The sequence below is a fragment of the Balaenoptera physalus genome (genome assembly GCF_965194825.1).
Source record: "Balaenoptera physalus genome assembly, chromosome: 1".
Lineage (NCBI taxonomy): Eukaryota > Metazoa > Chordata > Mammalia > Artiodactyla > Balaenopteridae > Balaenoptera > Balaenoptera physalus.
In genome coordinates, this window is record NC_138882.1 from 170,028,537 (window position 1) to 170,050,924 (window position 22,388).

At 49.6% G+C, this 22,388-nt stretch overlaps 1 protein-coding gene across 3 annotated transcripts in view; it reads left to right on the forward strand.

Annotated features, from left to right (window-relative positions):
* Positions 1-7,919: 7,919 nt before the first annotated feature.
* Positions 7,920-22,388, forward strand: part of TRIM62 (tripartite motif containing 62) — a 36,060-nt gene continuing 21,591 nt past the window's right edge. The window contains exons 1-2 of one of the 3 annotated variants that reach the window (XM_082424687.1): positions 7,920-12,266; positions 12,706-13,230. In XM_082424687.1, the coding sequence (XP_082280813.1) occupies positions 12,823-13,230 (408 nt within the window). In that variant the 5' untranslated portion in view covers positions 7,920-12,266; positions 12,706-12,822. Of the gene's footprint in view, positions 12,358-12,705; positions 13,231-22,388 lie in introns of all 3 variants that reach the window. The other 2 variants (XM_082424685.1, XM_082424686.1) reach the window with 2 other exon arrangements.

The following is a 22,388-nucleotide window of genomic DNA, read 5'->3' on the forward strand; positions in this document are numbered from 1 at the left end:
AAGACCTCCAGGGTCTGTCTGAGTTCCCTCTCCCTGCACTATGACCTGGAAACTTTCTCTAGGCAGTAAGCTAGGGCAATTATAGGGCTCACTTTGTTTGCTTCCCATCTCTCAGAGATCACTCTCCTTTGTTGTCTGATGTCCAATGCCTTGAGAACCACTGTTTCATATATTTTGTCCTTTTTCTTTTCTTTTCTTTTCCTTTTTAGTTGTTCCAGGTAGGAACGTAAGTCTGGTTCTTGTTATTCCATCTTGACTGGTAGAGGAGTCTTTTCCTCTGAGTTTAATTTTCTTCTTGCTGAAGTTCATCCTTCATACATTTTTGGAGCAAAAGTCTGAGATAAGATTCCCTTATCTCTCAGTCTGTGTATATCTGAATATTTCTTTATTTTACACTCATGCCTACATGCTGGTTAGCTGAATGTAGGATTCTAATTGTTTTTCTCATCACTCTGAGGCTACTATTCCATTGGCATCTATTGTTGCTGGTGAGAAACTGGCTTCAGGCAAATGTCATTCATTTGTGGATAATCTGTTTCCTCTATAGCAGCTTTTCAGATTTATTTCTTTATCTTTATGATTTTTTTAGTTCCTCTACAACATCTCTAGGGATGACATTTTAAAAACCTACTCAGAACTTAGTGTTTTTCATTTTAGGGGCTCATTTTTCTTCATGTATAGAAAATTCTCCACCATCATTTGTTCAAATGCTGCTTCTTCCCTATTGTCTCCTTCTGGGACTGATTAGATAAGTGTTGGAACTTCTCATTTTCTCCACCATGACTTTTAATTTATCTTTCATATTTTCCATTCCTCTATAATGTTAGATAATGTTTACTGAGTACTTACTATGTGCTATAAGAACTATAACTTGTTGATAGGAACTATAAACTCATTTAATCCTAATGGCAATACCATGAGGTAGGTACTAGTATATCTTCATTTTACCTTTGGGAAAACTGAGACCCAAAGAGGTTTAAAAACACACCTAAGGCCTTATAACTAGTAAGTAATAGAGTTGAAATTTAATCCTAGGTGTGTGGCTTCAGAGCCCATGCACTCCGCTAATATTCTATACTAGCTGTCATAATTTCATCTTTTTGTGCTGCTTTATGTGCTGCAATCTGGGTGATGTCTTCAGACCAATTTGAGTTTATTAATTCTCACTCCAGCCTGTGTCTAGTCTACTTTTCAAAACATCATATGAGTTTTTGATAGTTTATTTCTACTATGTCTATTTGGTTCTTTTTTTCATAAGCCATATGCCTTCTATTCCTAATTTTATCTCTTTAAACATACTTCTATTAAAGTCTTTAAGATTATTCTGTTACCCTAATTTTTGGCTTGTGCACCATTCAGATCTCCCTTCATTAAAAAACTTGCCATTCAGCCACAAGGGGTGCAGTTAGCTGACAACCTAGGGATGTTAGTACCTTCAGGATCTGCCTTGGCTTTTGAGTTGAGGCCATGCTCTTCCTTGACAGTCTCCAAGCAATGACTGGTTACGAACGGGGTACTAGAGTCTCGCCATTTTTGCTCAACATGGGACTTCTCTAATGGGCAATATTTGCTCTGTAATTCCCCTTTGGGTTAGCTAAGACTTTGTCAGATCTGCGTCATGTCCAAGGCTCTCACTGCCCAATCTTGCTTCCTCCTCTCTTATCCTTCACAAGCATTACCCCTCAATAAACCCCTTGCACTCCTAACTCCATCCCTGCATTTATTTTCTGGAGGACCCAACTAACACAGCATGTGAATTACCCAAGTTGTTTCATCTTCTGACTTTATCTCCTAGAAGTCTTTCTCTTCTCATACTTTGTAATATTTTACTAGTGGGAGTTGTTTCTAAAGAAGTTCCATGTGCCCTAAGTTGCAGAGGAGTGCCATGGGTAGTTTCACAAGAAGCTCCATTTGCTTAACCTGTTCCATGACAAATTTTCTTTCAATTTCTTGGCTAAGGTTTCCCCCAAACACCACCACCACCACCATTGTATTTTTATTACAAACAACCCTCATACCCACACTATTACAAACTGTGATTACAATTATTCTCAGGTGACTCTTTTCTATCTACAGCTTTTGATCTCAGCTATATATTTAAAAAGACATTTGTTATATTTTATCCACCGTATCTATTTATTTACAGCAGGATATGAAAGGGGCTTCTTCTTCACCGTAGTATCCCATACTTACTGAAAGGAAATCCCTAAACACACATTAAGTATATGTAGTCTGTTAATTGCATATAACTGGTTTTCCATATAACTGGTTTCTCTGGTCATCCTATCTATCTTTTTAACTTTTAATTTTGAAATAATTATAGATTCTCAAGAAGTTGCAGAGAAGTCTCGAATGCTCTTCATAGTTTCCCCCAATCAGGAATCTGCATTTTAACCAAGTAATCAGATGGCTCAGATGTAGATGCTGCCAGTTCCACACCTAACCAATGATGCTCAGAGCTGGTATATAAATGCCCCAGCTCCCTCACCCCTCACATGGGTTATTTCTGAAGCATGTGTTTGGTACCATTTCCTAGAGATTCCCTGATGGATGAAGCTTTGATTACCAACTGTGGTAGCTAGCATTTTTTTTTTTTTTTTTGGCTGCATTGGGTCTTTGTTGCTGCACGCGGACTTTCTCTAGTTGTGGCTAGCAGGGGCTACTCTTCGTTGCAGGGGCTACTCTTCGTTGCAGCAGGCGGGCTTCTCATTGCAGTGGCTTCTCTTGTTGCGGAACACAGGCTCTAGGCGTGTGGGCTTCAGTACTTGCAGCACGTGGGCTCAGTAGTTGTGGTGCACGGGCTTAGTTGCTCTGCGGCATGTGGATCTTCCCGGACCAGGGCTCGAACACGTGTCCCCTGCATTGGCAGGCGGGTCCTTAACCACTGCGCCACCAGGGAAGTCCCGGTAGCTGGCTTAATAGTACACTCTCCTTACCTTAAGGTAAGACAACCTTAAGGAAGGTTGTCTTCCTTTCCTTCATCACCTCCCACTTCTCTCCCAAAGTAACTGACACTTCTCAAATAAACGAAGTGAACTCAAATCCTTGTCAAATCTGGACAGTTTGTACCAGAAGTGGTGTTAGGAAGCAGGTCCTTACGATGGAATTCTAGAGTTGGGTCACTTGCCAGTCAATGGTAACAAGACCCCGTTGTTGACAGTCCTTGACATGTCATAGAAGCTCTGTTACAAGGACACTTGTGGTGAATGGGGGTTAGGATACAAGTGTAAGGGGATGTGACGGTTTATATAGCCTCTCTAACATCTGAGAGATACGGAGGCAATGGTACTTAAAAGAACTTGTGGAGTTTGTTGGTTGTTGTTAAGTACCATTGATGTGGTGAATGAAGAAAATGATACGCTGTAACTAACTAGCCAACTACCAATCTAAGTCATGGCATGAAAACCAGAAGACTTCTATTACAGCATTTAAAAATCTCCTAATCTCCTGCAGCTGGAGGGAAGAAAGGGCTGAAAACCAGGTCCAGGACCCAGTGATTAGAGTGGCAGAAGTGTCCCGCTCAGCTTTGTTGGCGGGTAAGAGGCTCCCCCTCCTTGCCTGGAGAACAGGCAGAGGCCTCACCTAAGGCAGATACCTTGTGAGAGGATACTTGCTCTCTTCAAGGCCTGCTACTACGTTCTCTTGTGACTTCTAGGCTAATCACTAAGGTCAAGTCCCACCATGGCACCACTGAGAAGGTACTATCTCTGCTTAGAGAAATTGAATTTTTACAAAAAGAACCGCAGGATCTGACTAATACGTAGCAAGAGAAATCTGGAGAACATACCTGGGAATGTATATTGAGGGTGTTGAGTGAAGAGAGGAATGGAACATGGGGCTGGATTAGAGAAGTTTGTTGAGATGGAGGTACTTTCCTGGGTCTCTCGGTTTATCATCCCGGCAAGGGCACCTGGAGCTGGGATGACTCCTTGAAACTTGGAGAAAAAGAAAAAAACAAGATCAGGGTTCAATCAGGAGACAGAAACCACAATACTAATTTAAATAGAATCTAATGTAAAGTATTAAGTAGGTATAATGATATTAACTAGGTAACTGAAAAGGTAAAAAGCGTGATCGCTAAGTTATCACAAAGGCAGCAGTTACAGGAGCAGATGCCATACCCAGGGCTGGTGAAATAAGGTAAGAGGGTGGAATTACCGAAATTGAAAAGCTTAGAGGAGGGATTCCAAGAAACTAAAACTCCGATCTCTGAGGAGGGGCACCAAAGTGTTGGAAACTGGTGCTGCAGAGTACTGGGAACACTGCAGAACGGATTCAGCTGCCATGAAGGGAAGTCACTGCTGTGCCAGGGTGAAGAAGCTCCACTAGGGTGGTGCTCGTGGGAACAGGAAGCCGACAGGAAGCCAATAGGAAGAAGCAAGTCCCTCCTTCGTGCTTTAGCCTTATCAACTCCCTTCTGCGCTCCTTATTGGCAGGACATAATGGGGAGCAACTGGAGATGCTGAAATATGATTTTCTGCGTCCTGGCTCCAGTACTAAACAACAGGTTATAGCGCTTAGGCAATAGCTTAACAACAGACAGAAAGAATAGCTACAATCAATGATGTAGCAACACATGAACTGCCAGGACTGGAGGAAGCAGTCAAAAGGCTCAGAGAAGTCGGCTCTCTAGAAGAAAAGTATTACCTGAAACCAGAGGACCCTCCAGCTGAGACGTTCTCAGCAAGCTCCTTTCACTGGAGCAATAAGAAATGAGCGCGTGAAGGCATCATGGAGCAACCCAGTGGCGGCTGTCCTTTCTAAGCTAAGAGGATAGTAGGGGAGGCTGCTATGCGCATGGACCCCCCTCGTGTCTGTTAATGGTGTGACAGTGGGATTCCAGAACTGCAGAGGCCAGGCGGCAGCACTTAACCATCAGAGGCAAGGTGGATGGAAAGTCTACCAAAAGGCCTTTACCCAGGGATCCAAAGCTTCGCTAATAAACCTTGGCGTTCTGATCTTGGTTCAAAAGGAGAAGAGACCTGAGTTAAGGACACTTCTGGGCAGTGGTGATGGTTTGGTTGATTAATCAGGAACCTGCAAAGGGCAAGACTGAAAACTTGGAGTTAAGGAAATCTGGAGAAGAAGCTTGTGGATTGACCTCTGAGGGTAGGTACAAAGTGTGTGGATCTCGGTCTCATTTCAATGTCTACCAGACAGTGCCCACTGCGGAGGAGGCACCGAACAGCCAGTTAGATAGCATGGTTCATCCCACCGAAATGAGCCATCCTCTCACCTCAGAGCATGCACAATGGGCGGGTGGACCAAGCAGCCATGGCGGCAAGGATGGAAGGCATGCGTGGCCCAACTGCACAGGCTCCCCTCACCAAAGTTGATCTAGGCATTACTACTACTCAGTGTCCAGTCTGTAAGAGCAAAGACGGATGCCAAGCTCTTGATACGGTACCACCCCTGAAGGAGACCACCCAACCACAGGGTGACAGGTTGATTACAAAGAACCCAACCGTTCCAGAGGGGCCATGATTCTTCTATGACTTCATAGGATTGATACAGGTTTGTGTTCTCAATTCATAATGTCTTGGCTAGCACTACTATCTGAAGGCTCCCGGAGTGTCTAATTTCTCATCATGGGATTCCCCCAATAATATGACCATGGAGGATGTGGGCATGACCGTATTATCCACCGGTCCTCCTATATGCCATAGCAACCAGAAGCTGCCATCCTGAGAAAATCTTGGAATAATCACTTGAAGGTAGAACTAAGGCATCAGCTAGAAGGTAAGGTCGAGGTGCTGTCCTTACGATATATTTATATACCTTCAGCCAATAGCCATTATATATATACATGCTGTGTTCCTGATCAGTAGACTATACAGCTCTGGGAACCATCGAAGTGGCCCTTCTCACCATTAATCCCAGTGTCCCACTTGGTAAATTTATGCTTCTTCTCCCCAAATCCTTAGGCTCTGTTAGACTAGAGATCCTAGTTCCCAGAGGGTAAGGGGAGAACACTGCTACCAGAGGACACAGTAATGGTTTTACTAAATCTAAAATTATATGTGCCTCCTGGCAACTTTGAGCTTCTCATGCCAGGAGACCAGCAGGCAAAGAAAGGGGTTACAGAACTGGAAGGGGGGGCTTCCCTGGTGGCGCAGTGGTTGAGAGTCTGCCTGCCAATGCAGGGGACACGGGTTCGAACCCTGGTCCGGGAAGATCCCACATGCCGCGGAGCAACTAGGCCTGTGAGCCACAACTACTGAGCCTGCGCGTCTGGAGCCTGTGCTCCACAACAAGAGAGGCTGCGATAGTGAGAGGCCCACGCACCGCGATGAGGAGTGGCCCCCGCTGGCCACAACTGGAGAAAGCCCTCGCACAGAAACGAAGACCCAACACAGCCAAAAATAAATAAATAAATAAAATTAAAAAAAAAAAAAAAAGAACTGGCAGGGGTAAGTGATCCCGGCTGGCCCAGGTGAGGGGCATCTAGAATGGGTGGTAGAGAAGGAAGATGGTGAACATCACTTAGTCTCAGGACCAGCTACAGCAGTGGCATTTCGGCTTGTTCCACTAACCCTACTATCGTCTTCCTTTTTAAAAAATAGTGACTGACCACCACCTTGAAGAAGCAGTGGAAGGACATGAAGCTCAGTGTGGGGTGCAAGTTGATCTGAGCAGGTACAAGGGAGGACTGAAACAGATACTGTCATTGCCTTGCCTTTATCCTTCAAACCCATCAGTGTGCCCCCAAGACTTCCAGCTGCCAGCATCTGCATCATGGCTGAGGGATCTTTTCCCCAGAACTGCAGGAAGCTGACTGCATACATCACAGGTCACAAGTGCTGGGGAGCAGCTTCAGCGCTCAGAGGTGATGTATAAATGCCCAGCTCCCTTGTCCTTTGGCTGGGATCCTTCTGAGGCATGTGTTTTATCCCACTTCCTAGGGCTTCCCTGTGGGAGAAATCTTCGCTTGCCCTCTGTGCTAGCTGGCTTAATAGTGCAGCCTTAGGGGGCTGCCTCCCCTTCCCTGTATCACTTTCCCACTTCTCTGCAGTGTTACTTACACCTCCCAAATACACTATTTTCTCCAGGTCAGCTCCTGGAAGGACCTATGCTAAAGACACATGTGGTTCAAAAGGAGCAATGATTTAGAGAGTGAACTCATTTCTATTTTTAAAAAATCTCTCTCCGTCTCCCTCTGCGTGTTCCTCTCCTTCTCCCCCTCCCCACCCCCTCCCTTCTCCCCCTCTCCTTCCCTCCTCCCTCTCCCTTCTCCCCTCCTCCCCTGTGTGTGTGACACGCGCGCACAAGCATGGATAATACGTGAAAAGAGCCTATAAGGATATAAACCAAGTATTAACACTAGTTCTTTCTGGGTGGTGTAATCATGAATATTTCAAAGTTCCTTTTAATTTGTCTCTGTGCTTCGTTTTTCTGCAGCGACCACTATGTATTAGCCGCTATATTTAATTGGCAATTAGGAGATTACTAATGAGTTCAGTGGCGTGGTGGGGAGCAGGGCCAGGCTGCCATGGTTGATGAATGGCAGGGGAGGGTGTGTAGACGATTCTTTCAAGAGGCTGGGCTAGAGAAAGGCAATGAGGTGGTCGCTGAAGGGGGGGGAAGTGGAGGGAGGGCTGTTTTAGGAGAAACTTGAGCCTGTTTACAGGCTGAGGGCAAGTAGCCAATGCCAAGGAAGGAAACAAAAATACAGAGGGGAGAAGGGGAGAACTGAAGAAGTCAGGTCCCAGAGGAGGCCTGAGAGGATTAGACCCAGACCCAGGTGGAGGAATTCGTTTTGAACAGAAGTCAACTTCATCCTCAAACCAGAGGAAGGGAGGTGAGGAGGAATAAAGTTATAAATGCACTGACTTCATCCATTTGTTTATTTTACACTCAGCGTCATTTCACAAAGGATTGACAGGTTGAAGGGGAGTGGCCATTGAGAAGTCCAGGTCCCCCACTGAGAAAGAAGCAGGGGTGTGTCTATGGGGCTTGAAGAGACAGGCAAATGTTTGGCATGATGGGGAAGGGACAGAGGAAGGGGGGCTAGCTGGATGGTTTATAAAGACCATTGGATGGAGCCAAGGACCCAGATTTGGCCCAGCTCCAAGGTCCACAACTGGGGGATCTTCTCCAGCAGCTGGGGGTGGAGAAGCCCGTGCCTCTTACTTGCTTTGGCTTTAGGCAAGTCACGTCACTCCTCTGAGCTGCAGTTTCCTCATCTGCAAAGGGGAGAAAAATGACAATTCTGGAGGGCTGCTGTGAGGATTAAATAAAGCCACGGACACCAAGCACCTAGTGCAGTGTCTGGCACACAGGAGTGGCTCAATCCATGTTCATTGTCTTGCCCCTCCCCCTTGGACGGGACTGAATCAATGTTACCTGGACAGAAGGAGGCATGGGGGTTGGTACCTCATATTGATGGCTGCTGTTAGACACAACTTTAAATACAGGTGACTCTCGACATTCATGTAGTTATGTTCTACTAAGTTGCTGCAGAGACTGAAATAGGGAATACTGAATCATCGCCCCTTGAGGAAATACAACGTTAGGTTCCTGCGAGCCTCTGGCCACATTTTCGTCAACCGATCAATACATAAACTTGTTTTATGTGTGTTTTTGTTTAAAGATGCCTTATTTAATATATGTTGTTGATTCATTAACGTTGAACTCACAGCCAACAGCACTATAACTCACGCCTGAGTGAAGCTTATCAAACACACATATTTTCTCCCCAATGCCCATCACAGCCTTCATGCACTTGGGAACACTAGACAGCACTTCAGTGCCACGCTTGGGGGTTATTTTAAAACAGCAAAATCACCAATAAAAAAGCCCCAATGTGAGAAAAATGTGGCATGGAACAGACCACAAAAAGTTGACAATGTGAGAGCTGAAAGAAGAAGGCAGAACGTCCCCTGGTTCCACCTGTCCTGGGAACATGCATGTTGGGCAATCTAAATTTTTGCCACCCTGGGCCTGTGTATGTCCACAGATGACAGTGAAAACACCTCAAGTATTGATTGGGGGTTACAAGTAAATTTGAGGGGTAGGCAAACTTGCAAATACAGAGTCCATGAATAATGAGAATCAACTGTCTTTCTTTTTTCTTTTTTTTTAGTTGAAGTATAGTTGATTTACAATGTTGTGCCAGTCTCTGCTGTACAGCAAATATTTTTTCTGATTATAAAATTAAATAATAAACAAACAGAGCTATACAGTGTCATAATTAAAGTCCTCCCCCTACCCTAGCCCACAGATAAACACGCTTAGGATTGCTATAGTGTTCTACAGATTTTTGCTATACACAATAATGCCTGTGAGCATGGGTAGGACTGCATATGTCCATGTCTGTGTATCTGTGTGTATTTGGGTCTCCCTTTTTCTTTTCACTCAACAACATCTCTTGGATAGCTGTGAAAAAAACTTTTTTTAAACCCCTGATGTTTTTTTTTTAGAGATGAATAGAAGTGGGTGGCATACACTGCAGTCAGGGTCATGAAGTCTTGGTTCAGACCCCTCAACCGCGTCAGGTTGGGGAAACAGATCCAGAAAGGGCAATGACTTGTCAAACTTAAGTATAACCAGTAGTCTGCGGGAGTGTAGCGTTCAGCATCTTAATGGAGATGGGGTAAGTTTAGAAGAGCAACAGCTAGAAAGGTGAAAAGACTAAAAGCTGGAAAGTATTGTGAAGGGTCCAAGAGACTGTGACTTTCAGCCAGAGAAAACTGTGCTCTACACTTCAGAAGATATTGGTGCTAGATATTAAGAGGAACTTAGCTACTGAAAGGATTTAGACAATAGCATAAAATAGTACCAAAGCCTCTTCTAAAAACAGCTGTAGAGTAGCATGGGGTAGACTAAGCTGCAGCAACAGAGCCCCCAAATACAATGGCTTCTAGAAAATGGAAGTTTATTTCTCATTCTCTAGTCCACGTTGGTGGGTGGCTCCACTCCATGCAGTCATTCAGGAACCCAGGTTCCTTCCTTATCTTTGCTCTGTCAGCCTCTTTGAAGCATTATTGAAGCTGGGTTCCTTACACATCTGTGTTTCACCTCGAGGCAAGAGGAAATGGAGCACGGAAGAGCAAAAGCCTTAAGGACTATTTCTATTTACTTTTTATTGGAAAAGATTTAGTCACAAAGCCACACTGAACTGCAAGAGTAGCTGGAAAATGCAGTGTCTGGTGGACTAGCCAGTTCTCCAGGTACTATATTGCCATAGAAGAGGAGGATGGATTACATGTTGAGTTAAACGAAACCCACTGTTTCACCCATCATCAAGCCTTTTTTCATTTCATTTCAAATGCTTCAATAATTTAGACCCTGCCTTCTTTACAAAAAAAAAAATTGGATGTGCATATCAGTGCATCATTTGGGATTCTTATGTTTGCCAAGAGACAGCACACTGCTATTAAACCTGCTTAAGCAATAAGATGGACCATCTCATATATCCAGAAGTCTAGGCTCTGCATCAGTGCACTAGCTCCTCTTCCCCAGGATTCTCCCCACCTCTGTCACGTGTTGGCTGCGTCCTCAGCCAACTGGGACTGGGAGCAATTCCAAGTATCACCACCAAACACATCCACATCCAGCCAAGGGGGCAGACTGTTTTTGAAAGGGAAGAGACCCTTTGCAAAAGCCACCTCCCTGCCACAGGCTTCCCCTCTGGTTTTTCAGGCCAGACTTGCATCACAGGTCTAAACGCAAACCATCACTGGTAAGAGGAATGCAACCACCATGACGGACTTGGACCAAACGGGATTTACCGCTAGAGCTGGGCTGAGGTCAGCCATTCCTTGGTCACATGGGGAAGGGGGTCACCTGAACAAAATCAAGGCTCTGACTGCAAAGAAAAGTCAATGAATGGTTGCTGCATGAGCTACCAACTTGTTTCTGGCAATGATGGAGACATGGACCAGGTAATGATGTGATGGAGGACACACAAATAGCAGAGGCATAAACCTCAAGCTTTTTCTTAAATTGTGCCTCAATAAAGTTTAACTCCAGTGAAGATATTGTTGGAGGAGCCAGAAACTTGGGGGAGCCACCCTCATGCCTCTTTCTTTCTCACTCCATATTCAATCCATTACAAAATTTCGTAGTGTCTATATTTTCAGTGCCCTGGTTTTCTCTCCTTATGCACTGTCATGGCCCCAGTTCAGGTCTCATCTCCTGCAGACACTATGACAATGGTAATCTACTGGTGCGCAGTCTTCCTGAAATCCACATCTTTGCTACTGTTATTCAGTGACACACCTTCACTGTTCAAAGAGCGCTGCACATATGCAGACACATCAGAAAGCGTCCCTGCCTTCATCTTGCTGATGGGATAATGAGCATCTCCTTGCTTCCTGAAACCCACATCAGACCAGGTCAGTCCCCTGCTTGAAAGCCCAATGCCTTCAGGAAATCCATCACCATGACCCTCAATGTCCTCCACCTCACCCTAGCCCCTTTCCCACCCCACCCCCAACAGTAGAGAACCACTTGCACTTCCCCAAATGTGCCTTCCCCTTTCACGCCTCCATGCTCTTGTACATGCTGCCCCCTCTGCCTAGAAATCCCTTATCCCCTCTCCATCTGGCATACAAGTCAAGGTCTCCTATTACTCTTTCTCCCTCTTTCCTGCTCCCTCCTCCCCCCTCCACCTCCACCGGCCACATATAGCACTCCAGAAATGTCTGCTGAGTGGAGATAACTCCTTGGGTCAGACATTAGTCAGGGCCAGGGCTTTCCAACTTCTCCAGCTAGCACTCCTTAAGAAAGTGAAGAGGAAATGGGACCCCAGGGCTTAGGAGTGTGAGGGACTTGAAATTGCTCTAAGCAAGCAGGGTATTTCTTGAGTTTTATCTTTATATTTTATGCAAAAGTTGTATTCTATGCAGATTAAACAACATATCCGTGTTTGTTTTAATACAAAATATTTTTCCCAAATCTTCACATTGATGATCCAACAAGATATTCCTCCTTTATTCGTTATCCTCTCAAATTAGCTGTTCCCCAGCCCCCATCCGCCGCAGGGACCCCAAGCAAGACCTGGATGTTGTTCCAAGTGCACACCCTGAAAGAACAGCTGGGTTTCGCACCCCTGGGAGCTGGAGAATGGTGGGGGCGGGGAGGGGGTCAGCTGGCTGCAGGCCGGGCCACGCCCTCCTCTCCCCCGCCCGCCGCGGGGGCGGAGTCCTTGAGGCCCCGCCCCCGGGGGCGGGGAGGGAGCCACCTCCGCCGGCTACTCAGACTCGGCTGGTTCCGGGTTGAGAGGCTGCGCTCGGACCGGAGCAGTGGCCGATGAGCTGGCGGGGGTAAGGGGCCGCGCGGGGCCGGGTCTTGGGGCCGGGATCGGGCAGCTGAGCGTGCTCACAGCCTTCCTCTCCTCTGCCAGGCACAGCCGAGGTGAGGCTCTGCCTGGCTTCCCCCTCCCGCTGAATTCTCCATCCCCAGCTTCTCCCCCTCCCCCCACCGCACCCATACCGGTATTACAGCCCCCCCAAGGCCTCCGCCCCCCTCCTAGATCCCCTTTTCCCAGCACACATCCCTTCTGACTGCCCCTTTCCCTAGACGCTTCTTGCTAGGAGCACCTTCCCTCAGACACCCACGGCTCCCTCCCTCCAGCACCCATCGCTCCGGGTCACCCACTGCCTCGAGACCACCCTCCTGGGCTCGCTTCCCGGGTAGTCTCTACCCCGCACCTCTTACTCGCCTTACCCCACTCCCAGACAGCACCCATTCCTTCTCCTGTAGCTCCTGCTTCTCCGGGCCTGCTCCCCGCACCCATCCCTAGGTGCTGCCCCCGACAGCGTCGCGCTCTCCAGCCGGCCCCCTGCATCTTGGGGGACCCTCTCCGCCGTCCCCGGCGCCATGGCGTGCAGCCTCAAGGACGAGCTGCTCTGCTCTATCTGTCTGAGCATCTACCAGGACCCGGTGAGCCTGGGCTGCGAGCACTACTTCTGCCGCCGCTGCATCACCGAGCACTGGGTGAGGCAGGAGGCTCAGGGCGCCCGCGACTGCCCCGAGTGCCGGCGCACATTTGCCGAGCCCGCGCTCGCGCCCAGCCTCAAGCTGGCCAACATCGTGGAGCGCTACAGCGCCTTCCCGCTGGACGCCATCCTCAACGCACGCCGTGCCGCGCGACCCTGCCAGGCACACGACAAGGTCAAGCTCTTCTGCCTCACGGACCGCGCGCTGCTCTGCTTTTTCTGCGATGAACCCGCGCTGCACGAGCAGCACCAGGTCACGGGCATCGATGACGCCTTCGAGGAGTTGCAGGTGAGCCGCTTGGCGGGCCTGGGGCGGGGGCGGGGCCGGCCCGGGGGCGGGGTCAGGGTTGGACCGCAGGCAGGGCCCAGTCAGAATTGCCATGGGGCGGGGCCGCCGGCAGGGTCAGGGCCCTATCAGAATTAGGACGGAGCGGGGCCGCGGCGAGGAGGCGGTGTTGAGGGTGGGGCCTTGGGCCGTGCTCACCAGGCGGGGTCTCAGAGAGACCTGAAGTGGGGGGTGGGTGGGTCCATGGTTGGGGAGAGATCACCAATGGAGTGGAACGGCAGGGACAGATGAGATCAGAGCTGAACCAGGTACCGCCTGGACAAGGTTAGGGACGGAGCCGAATCAGAGCTGGGCAAGGGCAGGGCCACTGTAAGGGGTCATGGGGCTGGACCTGCAGACAGGACCCACGCAAGAAGGGTTCAGGACTGAGTTGGAGACAAAGACACAGATGGGGAATGGGACAAAGTCGGGGCTAGACAGGAGGTGGGGCCGCCATCCGAGGATGAGTCTGGACTATACGGAGTAGCTGAGCTGCAGGTTTTGGGGCACGAAGACCCGGGATTCAATCAGGTATGCATCAGGGCCTGGGGAGCAGTACCTGGGCTAGATCGCTCTGAGCAGGTCAGGGTTAAATCTAAGAGAGGGTCTAAATGAGTGTCAGCAAACTGCTGAGAGAGCAGGTTTGGGTGCCGGGGCTAGGCCGAGGTGTATGAGGGGCTAAGGCTGGGATCAAGTTCAGATACTGTAAAGACCATTCTGGGTTTAAATCACAGTAGAGGCCAGGTTGAGAGTGAGGACAGGACTTAAAGACTCAAGATTTGGAGAATAAGGCCCCGAGGTGAGGTGATTCAAGAAAAGCGAGGGAGGTGGACCTCTAGAAGTCTCCAGGGACTTTTGGTGACCTCCTTAGCTCTGTCACCCGCATCAGGATCTTGAGGACTAAATGAAACAGTACATGCAGGGTAACCTGAACATAGTCAGCCTAGGACTGTAATTGGTCTCCCTTAAGCCTTCCTGTCCTCACGGACTAACTCCTACTCAACTCTCAAAGCCCTGCTCAAATGCCTTCTCTGTGTAAGCCTTCTCTAAGCTCCACTGGCCAAAACAATAGTATTAGAGCTGCATCTTCCCAATCTCTGTTAATAAGTATAATGTTTTTAAAAAAAATAGTGTTCCAAGATTAGCTACATTTGGGAAATATAGTATATTCTCTATACCCTCCTTGGAGGATTCTCAGTGTATATTTGCATATTAAAGGCTTGGAGAAATCTTGTAGCAAAGAAGCCCATTTTGCTGTGTTTAATAAAATGATTCCCAAAGTTATTTAAGCCTGGAATCTTTTTCTCAAGCTAAACCATTTAAATCTAGCAGCCCATTTAAATCTAGCAGCTAAACCATTTAAATCTAGCAGCAGTGTGTTTGGTCTTGGGATACCAGGCTAGCACACAGTCCCCAAGAGAAGTCTCTTAGTCATCATATCTATGGCCCCAAAGCCTGCCACAAGGCCTGGCCCACAGTGAACATCAGTAAAGGCTGAATGAATGACTAGTCCTGACCTGAGCTGGCCCAGACTGTGGAGCCTTCGGAAGAAGAAGGTTTTTGACTCCTTAAGCAGGAGCTAAATAACTATTTTCCCTGTTGTAGGGGGTCACCTCCCCCCCTTATACATGAGTCTCTGTGAGCCAGCCTGCACCAGCTGATGCCCTGGCCCTAGGAGAAATGACTCCATGTTCACCTTACCCACTCCTTGTCCCTTTAATCCCCAACCACCACTGACTCCCTTCCAGTTTGGCTGTTTGAGGATGGAGAGCAAGAGTTGGGGGCTCTGGGAGCTTGCACAAGGTTGGCATTGACCGTCCACCCCCAGAGCCCCTTGTGCCAGGCACTGGTACACCCATCTCCCCGTCTATGAAATCGCATAAACAGGGAGGAGGAGAGAAGCTTGGACAGGACTAGGTGCAGGTCATGAGTTTGAAGGGACTCCGTCTGAAACCATCTGCCCAACCTCTTCATTATGTAGATGTGGAGACTGAGGTCCAGAGAGGTGATGTGACTTACCCAAAGCCACACTGCCAGACAGTGAGAGCGCCGGCCAAGAAAGCTCAGCCTGACCCCGGCTGGATCCCGCCCCTGCTGCTCACCGCCTCCTCTCCCTGTCTGACTTGCTAGCTGGAGAGAACTCTGTGTTCCAAGGCTTGGTTCCCCTGTCTGCAAACCAGCAAATCCAAATTATTGTGTTGTGGTTTTTTTCAGTCCATTCCATGACCTGGGGCAGGCAGGAGAAATTGAACATATATTTTCCCCCAACGTTATTGAAACACTGTCATTCTTGGGTGAAAAGAAAAAGAGGACTGCCACTCACTTACCCTCTAGTGTACTGTCCTGGGGTCAGTCACACTTGGGTTCCAAACCTTCCTTTAGCACTGTCTGTGTAATCAGCACATCTCTTCATGGAAGCCTTGATGCTCTCGCCTGTAAACCGGGGTCAGGATGATTCTTTCCTACCAGGATTTTCATGAGGCTGACCTGAGATGAACCTGCTATTGAGATGCCTGGCACTTGGTAGGGGCTGGATCAGCAAGTGCTCCCATTATTTCTCCTTCTACCTCTGAGAACTCATGTGCCCAGCTGGGCAAATGCCCAGACCTGCCTCTCACCTGAGCAGGAGGCCTTGCTTTGGTGCCTCCTTTGGGCTTGGCAAGAAAGTAGCAGAGAAACATGCCTCCCCCTGGAGAAGTAAGCTCCTGGGTGAGGTTCAAGCCACTCCCCACCCTCACCACCCCACGCCCTCTCTTCATGGGGAAGTGGGGCTCATTAGCTAGTTATGCACTGGAAATGAGGCTGAGCCTGCCCATCACACCCCTTCCTCTCCCAGCAGCTGGTGGTTTGTCCCCAGGGCTCCTGGAGCCTGGGCTTGGACCCCTCTCCTGGAGAATAACAGACTCAGAGCCGGCAGGGCCTTGGAGATCGCCTGATGCAAACTTCATTTGACAGATGGGGAAATGCCCCAGGGTGGGGGGGAAACTTTCCCAAGGCCTTGAGGCCAGAGGAGACTCCTGGGTCAGCCAGAGTCTCCTTACACCCCGCTGCTTAGCAGTTGGCCTGGAGCTTTTTTCATTTATTATAAATCCTGGAGGCAGCAGAGCAGAAAGGTTAAAGGCTCTGGCTTTGTATTCAGGCAGCTCAAACCTTGCACTCCTATTTTCTGGCTGTGTGACCTTTGGGAAGTTCCTTATCATCTCTGAGCCTCAGGTCCCTCGTTCACAGCATGGGAATAATGGGGTTGAATTAAGTAAGATGACATTTGCAAGAACTTGGTACAGAACTTGACACATAGTAAGCACTCGATAAATGACAGCTCTAGTATGTTACATCATACTTGGCACTATTGACATTTGGGGCCAGATAAGTCTTTGTTATGCAAGGCAATCCTATGCATCGCAGGATGTTTAGCTGCATCCCTGACCTCCACCCACTGGATGCCAGTAGCACCACCCACCCCAGGCTCTGACAACCAAGAATGTCTCCAGGCTTCATCAAATGTCCTCTACGGTCAGAATCACCCCTGGCTGAGAACCCAGGCCTACAGAAGTCCTACTCAGCTTTCCAGGCTCAGCGCAGATATCACCTCCTTCATGAAGCTTTCCCGGACCTGCCAGGCAGAATCGCTTTGTACCCCAGATTCCAATACTGGGGTCAGATCCTTTCATCGTCACTGATAATCTGTGTGTCCTTGGTCAGATCACTTCACTTCTCTAAGCCTCCACCTGCTCGTCTAGAACATGGGGATAACATGACCTTCCTGGGAAGGATGTTGTAGGGGTTAGGGAGGCTGTATCAAAAGTGCCTGATGCTGTGCCTGGCACACAGTAGCACACGACAATTTTTAAATATCTTTATTTTTTCTGATTATAAAATTAACATAATAAACAGAGCTATATAATGTAAAAGTTAAAATCCCCCATAATTCTACCCCTTGGAAAAACATGGTCTTTTTCTTAAAGATTTGCTTTATAGTTCTACGGAATTATTGTTGTGTAAACGGCATGTGAGCATGTTTTGTGTGTGTGAGTGTGTGTGTGTGTGTGTGTGTGTGCGCATACCTTCCCTTTTTTTTCACTGCTGAGCACTGGACCATAGAGCAAAGGGGATGGAAGGAGCCCCATCTCAGAAGGGTTTGGGGGCTTCTCGGCCAATACTTACTGAGCCCTAGCCCACTGCCTGGGACTATACTAAGCGCTTTTCTGGTATTGCCTCATTTAATCTTCATAACACCCTGTCGAGTGGGTACTGTAATTTATTCTTTTTACAGATAAGAAAACAGAGGCTCAGAGGAATTCAGTGACTTGTTTGGTCACCCAGCTGGTAAATGGCAGGGACAGGATTTGAAGCTTAGCTAACTGGCCACACATGGCCTCCGAGCTGCCTCTGAGGGCTGGGTAGTTGTCTCCCCCACACCCTGCCTGTCTTTGTATTTTAAGTGTACTCAGCACAGGGTCAGGCTAAGGACACAGTCTGCCTGTGCCAGCTGATGCACCGAGGGCAGGTGCTGGATGTCATCTTGCTCAGGCATGCCATCCGGCTCTCTGGCCATCTCAGCTTCCTAACCTCCAGAGGAGGGATTGGATGCAGTCCCAGCCACCCCCTCCAGGTCTCATGTGACCACTGGAGCCCTTCCCAAGGCCTCCTTCATGCCAAGGGAGACAGCAGTGGATCAGCCTGGGATGGGAGCCCTGAGGAGTTGGGCATGAGCCTCCAGAGATGCCGAGGCAGCCACACGGGGAAAGAACAGAGCTGGGGGACCGGATTCAAATCCTGGCACTGGCTTCTTCCAGCTGAGTGGAAGGTGCTGCCTTCTCTGCACGCTTTCCCAACCTGGGAAGTGGAAATAAGAACAAAACCGTCCACTTAATGTATAAAGAGGGAAAGAGAATTGCTGCCTATCCAGAGACAACTGATGCGAAGGCACTTTATTTTGTACTGTGGACAGGGAGGCAGCCAGGTTGTCTGTGTCCTGGGGAAGTGGCCTCTGACGTTACTTTTCCCAAGAGAGGGCAGGATTTGTGTGCAAAGAGCAGCCTCCATGGGGGCGAGGCTGGCAGTGAGTCAGACCCCGGGCTGCTGTTAGCATCTCTACTTCCCTCTTCACAGGTGTGTCAGTCAGCAGCCAGGAAAGCCTGTTCATCCAGGACACCTTGGCTAAGCACAGGCCACGGTGTCAAAACTCAGAATTGAAGTTGGGGCCCCAGGATGTTTATCTTCTAGAGAGAAAAGGATCTGGTAGGAAGTGACAACAGAAACAGTAACAACCCTATGTAAAAAAACACTAGTCAGAGGGTATTGGACACTTGTTATGTGCCAGGTGCTGTTATGGGCATTGAATCCTCACAGTGGCCGTTTTTCCTTTCCCTACTCCCCCAGTGGGACTAGGATCAGCCCCATTTCACAGAAGAAGATGTTGAGGCTCAGAGGCTCAGTAACTTGCCGAAGATCACACTGCAAGCAGGAGGGAGAGCTGGGATTCAGACTCAGGTCTGTCTGGCTCAGAACTCAACCTCACCAAAACGCTAACTGCCTCAGGGAGCGTCCAAGTGGGGAGGGACCTCAGAAACCATCCACTTCCATCCTCTCCCCACTTTACAGATGGGGAAACTGACTTGCCCGTGGTTGGTCCAGAGCCCAGCTCCCTGGAATCTCAGTCCAGTGCTATTTTCACAGCATCGTTTACCTTCCAGACCTTGAATTCTGCTTGAACACTGGGGCAGGTGTGGAGGATTTGGAGATGGTTCTATCTTGGATTCAGGGATTCATTCAATAATTTCTTCAGTCGACACTCCTGCTATAGCTAGCTGAGGGCCAGGTCCTGGGCCCAGGAGAGAGCAGGACAAGCTTGGCCCTGCAGTGGTTCTTGGGGGATAGGCCCAGAAGCTGCAAGGTCATGTCCTAGGCTCCTCTGGCCATAACTGAGGGTTGCCCAGGTCCCCCTGGAGCTGACAACTGAGCTGAATCCTGAGAGCAGAGAAAGGAGACGTTACAGACAGAGGGAAGAGCTACATCCACAGCCCCACTGCCTGGGTGCAGAGAGTGCCAGGGGCAGGCACCCTTTCTCGTTTAATCCTCACAGCAGCCCTAGGAGATGGGTCTCATTGCCCCCTTTTATACATAAGGAAACTGAGGCTCAGAAACTGTGCCTAAGACCACACAACCAATAAGTGTCGCTGAAGCTAGAATTCAGACTCAGATGATCTGAGTCAGCCAGGGGCAAGCATGGAGGTGAGCCAGTGGTTCGTTGTAGCTGCAGGGGAAGGGGTGGGAAAGTGAGGCTTGACCAGCTCATAAAGGGCCTTGAATGTGCCACCCCTACCCAAGGAGCTTGGACTTGATCCTGGAGATTCGGGGGAGCCGGGAACAGGTTGGAGCAGGCGAGGCTGGCCGGGTCGGTGTGCACTAAGGGGCAGCGTGCAGGTGGGGCGGGTGGGGGGCAGCCTGGAGGAGGGGGAGCAGCCATGAGGTGCTGCCTGCCAGAGACCGCGAGGCTCAGAGGTGTGTGGACAGGGTTGGGGCTCAGAGGCAGAGAAGATGTGCGAGAGTTCAGGTCTGTCGGGAGGGGCAGGAGCGTAGAGGGCTGCAAGTAGAAGAGAGAAAAGGGGGGAAAGGAGAAAAGAGGCAAGTTCAGTTTGCCATGTGAAGATTTGGCGTATCCTTGGGTCAGAGAGGGGAAGAGAAGGCAGTAACTGGGCACGGAGAAGGGGAGCGGGCCTTGAGCACCTACTGTGTGCCGCGTCATACTGGGCCCTTCAAGGGTGTCATCTCATTTAATCCTCATCACATCCCCGCGAGTGGCTCCGGTCCTCATTTTACAGATAAGGCTCTGAGAGGGGAACACTGAGAGGGGAAGAAATGATCTACCCAAGGGCACACAGGCAGGATTCAAACCCAGGTTCTTCTCACACCCAAGTTCATGCTGTTTCCACTGGGCAGCACTGCTTGGTGACCGGGGGTCAGGGGGAGGGGGTGTCGGTCCCTGAAGCCAGGGGAGATGGCTTCCGGCAACAGCTTTTTCCTCTGGGCCGGGAGAGGGATGGCCTTGTAGGAGGGGAGGTCTGGCCTTCGGGGCATGTGAGCCCTGGCTCTCTGTTCTCCCCCTCAGTGGCTGCCCGAGTCCTGGCCTGTCCATGCCTGTGGGAGCCCCAGAGCCTCTCAGCTGACATATTTGCATAATTGTGTGCTTAGGTCTGCACCAGCCCTGACTCTGCCCTCTCTCCAGAGGGAGGGGTACAGAGCTATGGCTCTGCCCTCAGAAGGGCGCTCCTCCCATCCCTGATTCCTGCCCTGCCCCAGAGTTGATGGGGCCTGATGAGTCCGGCTTCCCCAGGCTGACTTCCAAGGCATCCTCCACCCCACCCACAGTGTCCTCACCCCTGCTAGCCCCACTGGCCTTTCCAGCTTGTGACTCCACCCGCATACCTGGCTCCCGCCATCCCCAACTGCCCCCTACTTCCTGCACGCACCAGGTGTGCCCCTGTTCGCTCCACCTGGAATGCTCTGGCCCCGCCCTGGAGACTTGAAGGGACCCTGCCCATCCATCCATCCATCCATCCATCCATCTTCCCTGATCCTCCTGTCAGAAATCAACTCTCTCCAAGAAACTCCCACAACTCTGAGTCCCTATTGCACATACAATTTTTTTTTTTAATTTTTTATTTTTGGCTGCATTGAGTCTTCGTTGCTGCCCGCAGGGTTTCTCTAGTTGTGGCGAGCGGGGGCTACTCTTCATTGAGATGCAGGTGCTTCTCACTGCGGTGGCTTCCCTTGTTGCGGAGCTTGTTGGGCGCCTAAGGCTCTAGACGCGCGGGCTTCAGTAGTTGTGGCGCGCGGGCTTCAGTAGTTGTGACTCACGGTCTCTAGAGCTCAGGCTCAGCAGTTGGGGTGCACGGGCTTAGTGGCTCCGTGGCACGTGGGATCTTCCCGGACCAGGGCTCGAACCCGTGTCCCCTGCACTGGCAGGCGGATCCTTAACCACTGCACCACCAGGGAAGCCCCCACATACAATTATAATTATGGTGAAGATAATGACAAAGACTACGAGTGACTGAGCGTTTCCTGTGCCTCACTTCAGGTCAGGTATTAAGTCACCTAATCCTCACAGCAACCACAGATCCGGCCCTGTCATTAGCTGCACTTCACAGGTTTGGAAGCTGAGGTGGGAGGGAGGGTGTCACATACACAGCAGGCTTCCTGGTGTTCCCTCCGCGTTGTCCTGCTCTCCCTTACAGTCTACCTATCTGCATTTCTGCCTCCCCTAGAAACTGTAGACTCAGAACGGCTGGCACACCGCCTGACCGTGGGTGCCCGGACGTGATGGCTGTATTGAACTGAGCGGGAGGCAGAGAGGCCGAGCGGTTTCCAGCATGGATTTTGGAGTCACTCAGATCCGCACTTCTGACTCTTATGAGCTGGGTGACCTTAGGCAACCTGCCTGACCTCTCTGAGCCTCCATTTCCCTCTCTGTGAGACTGAAGTGATAAAGGCACTAACCTCATGAGGCTGTTGTGAGAATTAAGTGACATGATGCCTGTGAAATTCAAACCCAAACCATGCCACCTCCAGACATGGTTCTGAGCCTCTGGCATGGCCAGCGTCCTTCCTCACAGTTAGCTCTATTGCTTAGGAGTTTATCAACAGCTTCCTGTTTCCTGTCTAATCTTTGCTGGGAGGAAGTTTTCCAGTTGGTTCTCTGTAAAGCTGTGTGGCCATGGGCCACTCAGTCACTTTTCTTGGACCTGAGTTTCTTGTTCAAGAAATCCAGATGGTTGAACCAGATGGTCCCTGGGGCTCCTTCCTGCTCTGGCCATCTGAGGAGGAAAGAAGGGGCCTGGACATAGTGAATGGTGGGGACGTGGAGAAGTGATCCAGGAGCCTCACGTGGGACATGGCGACCTCTCTGTCTCCCGAGCAGCCAGTATGGCCAGGCTCTCCACTGTGGTTAAACACTTCTTACTGTTATCTCATTTCACCCTCCCAACCCTAGGAGGTATTGTTATCCCCATTTCACACATGAGGGACTGGGGCACAGAGAGGTTAGGGTACCTGCCCAACGTCACACAGCTAGTGGGTGGCAAAACCAGTCTCCTAACCCAGGGAATCAGGTCTGGTCCCAG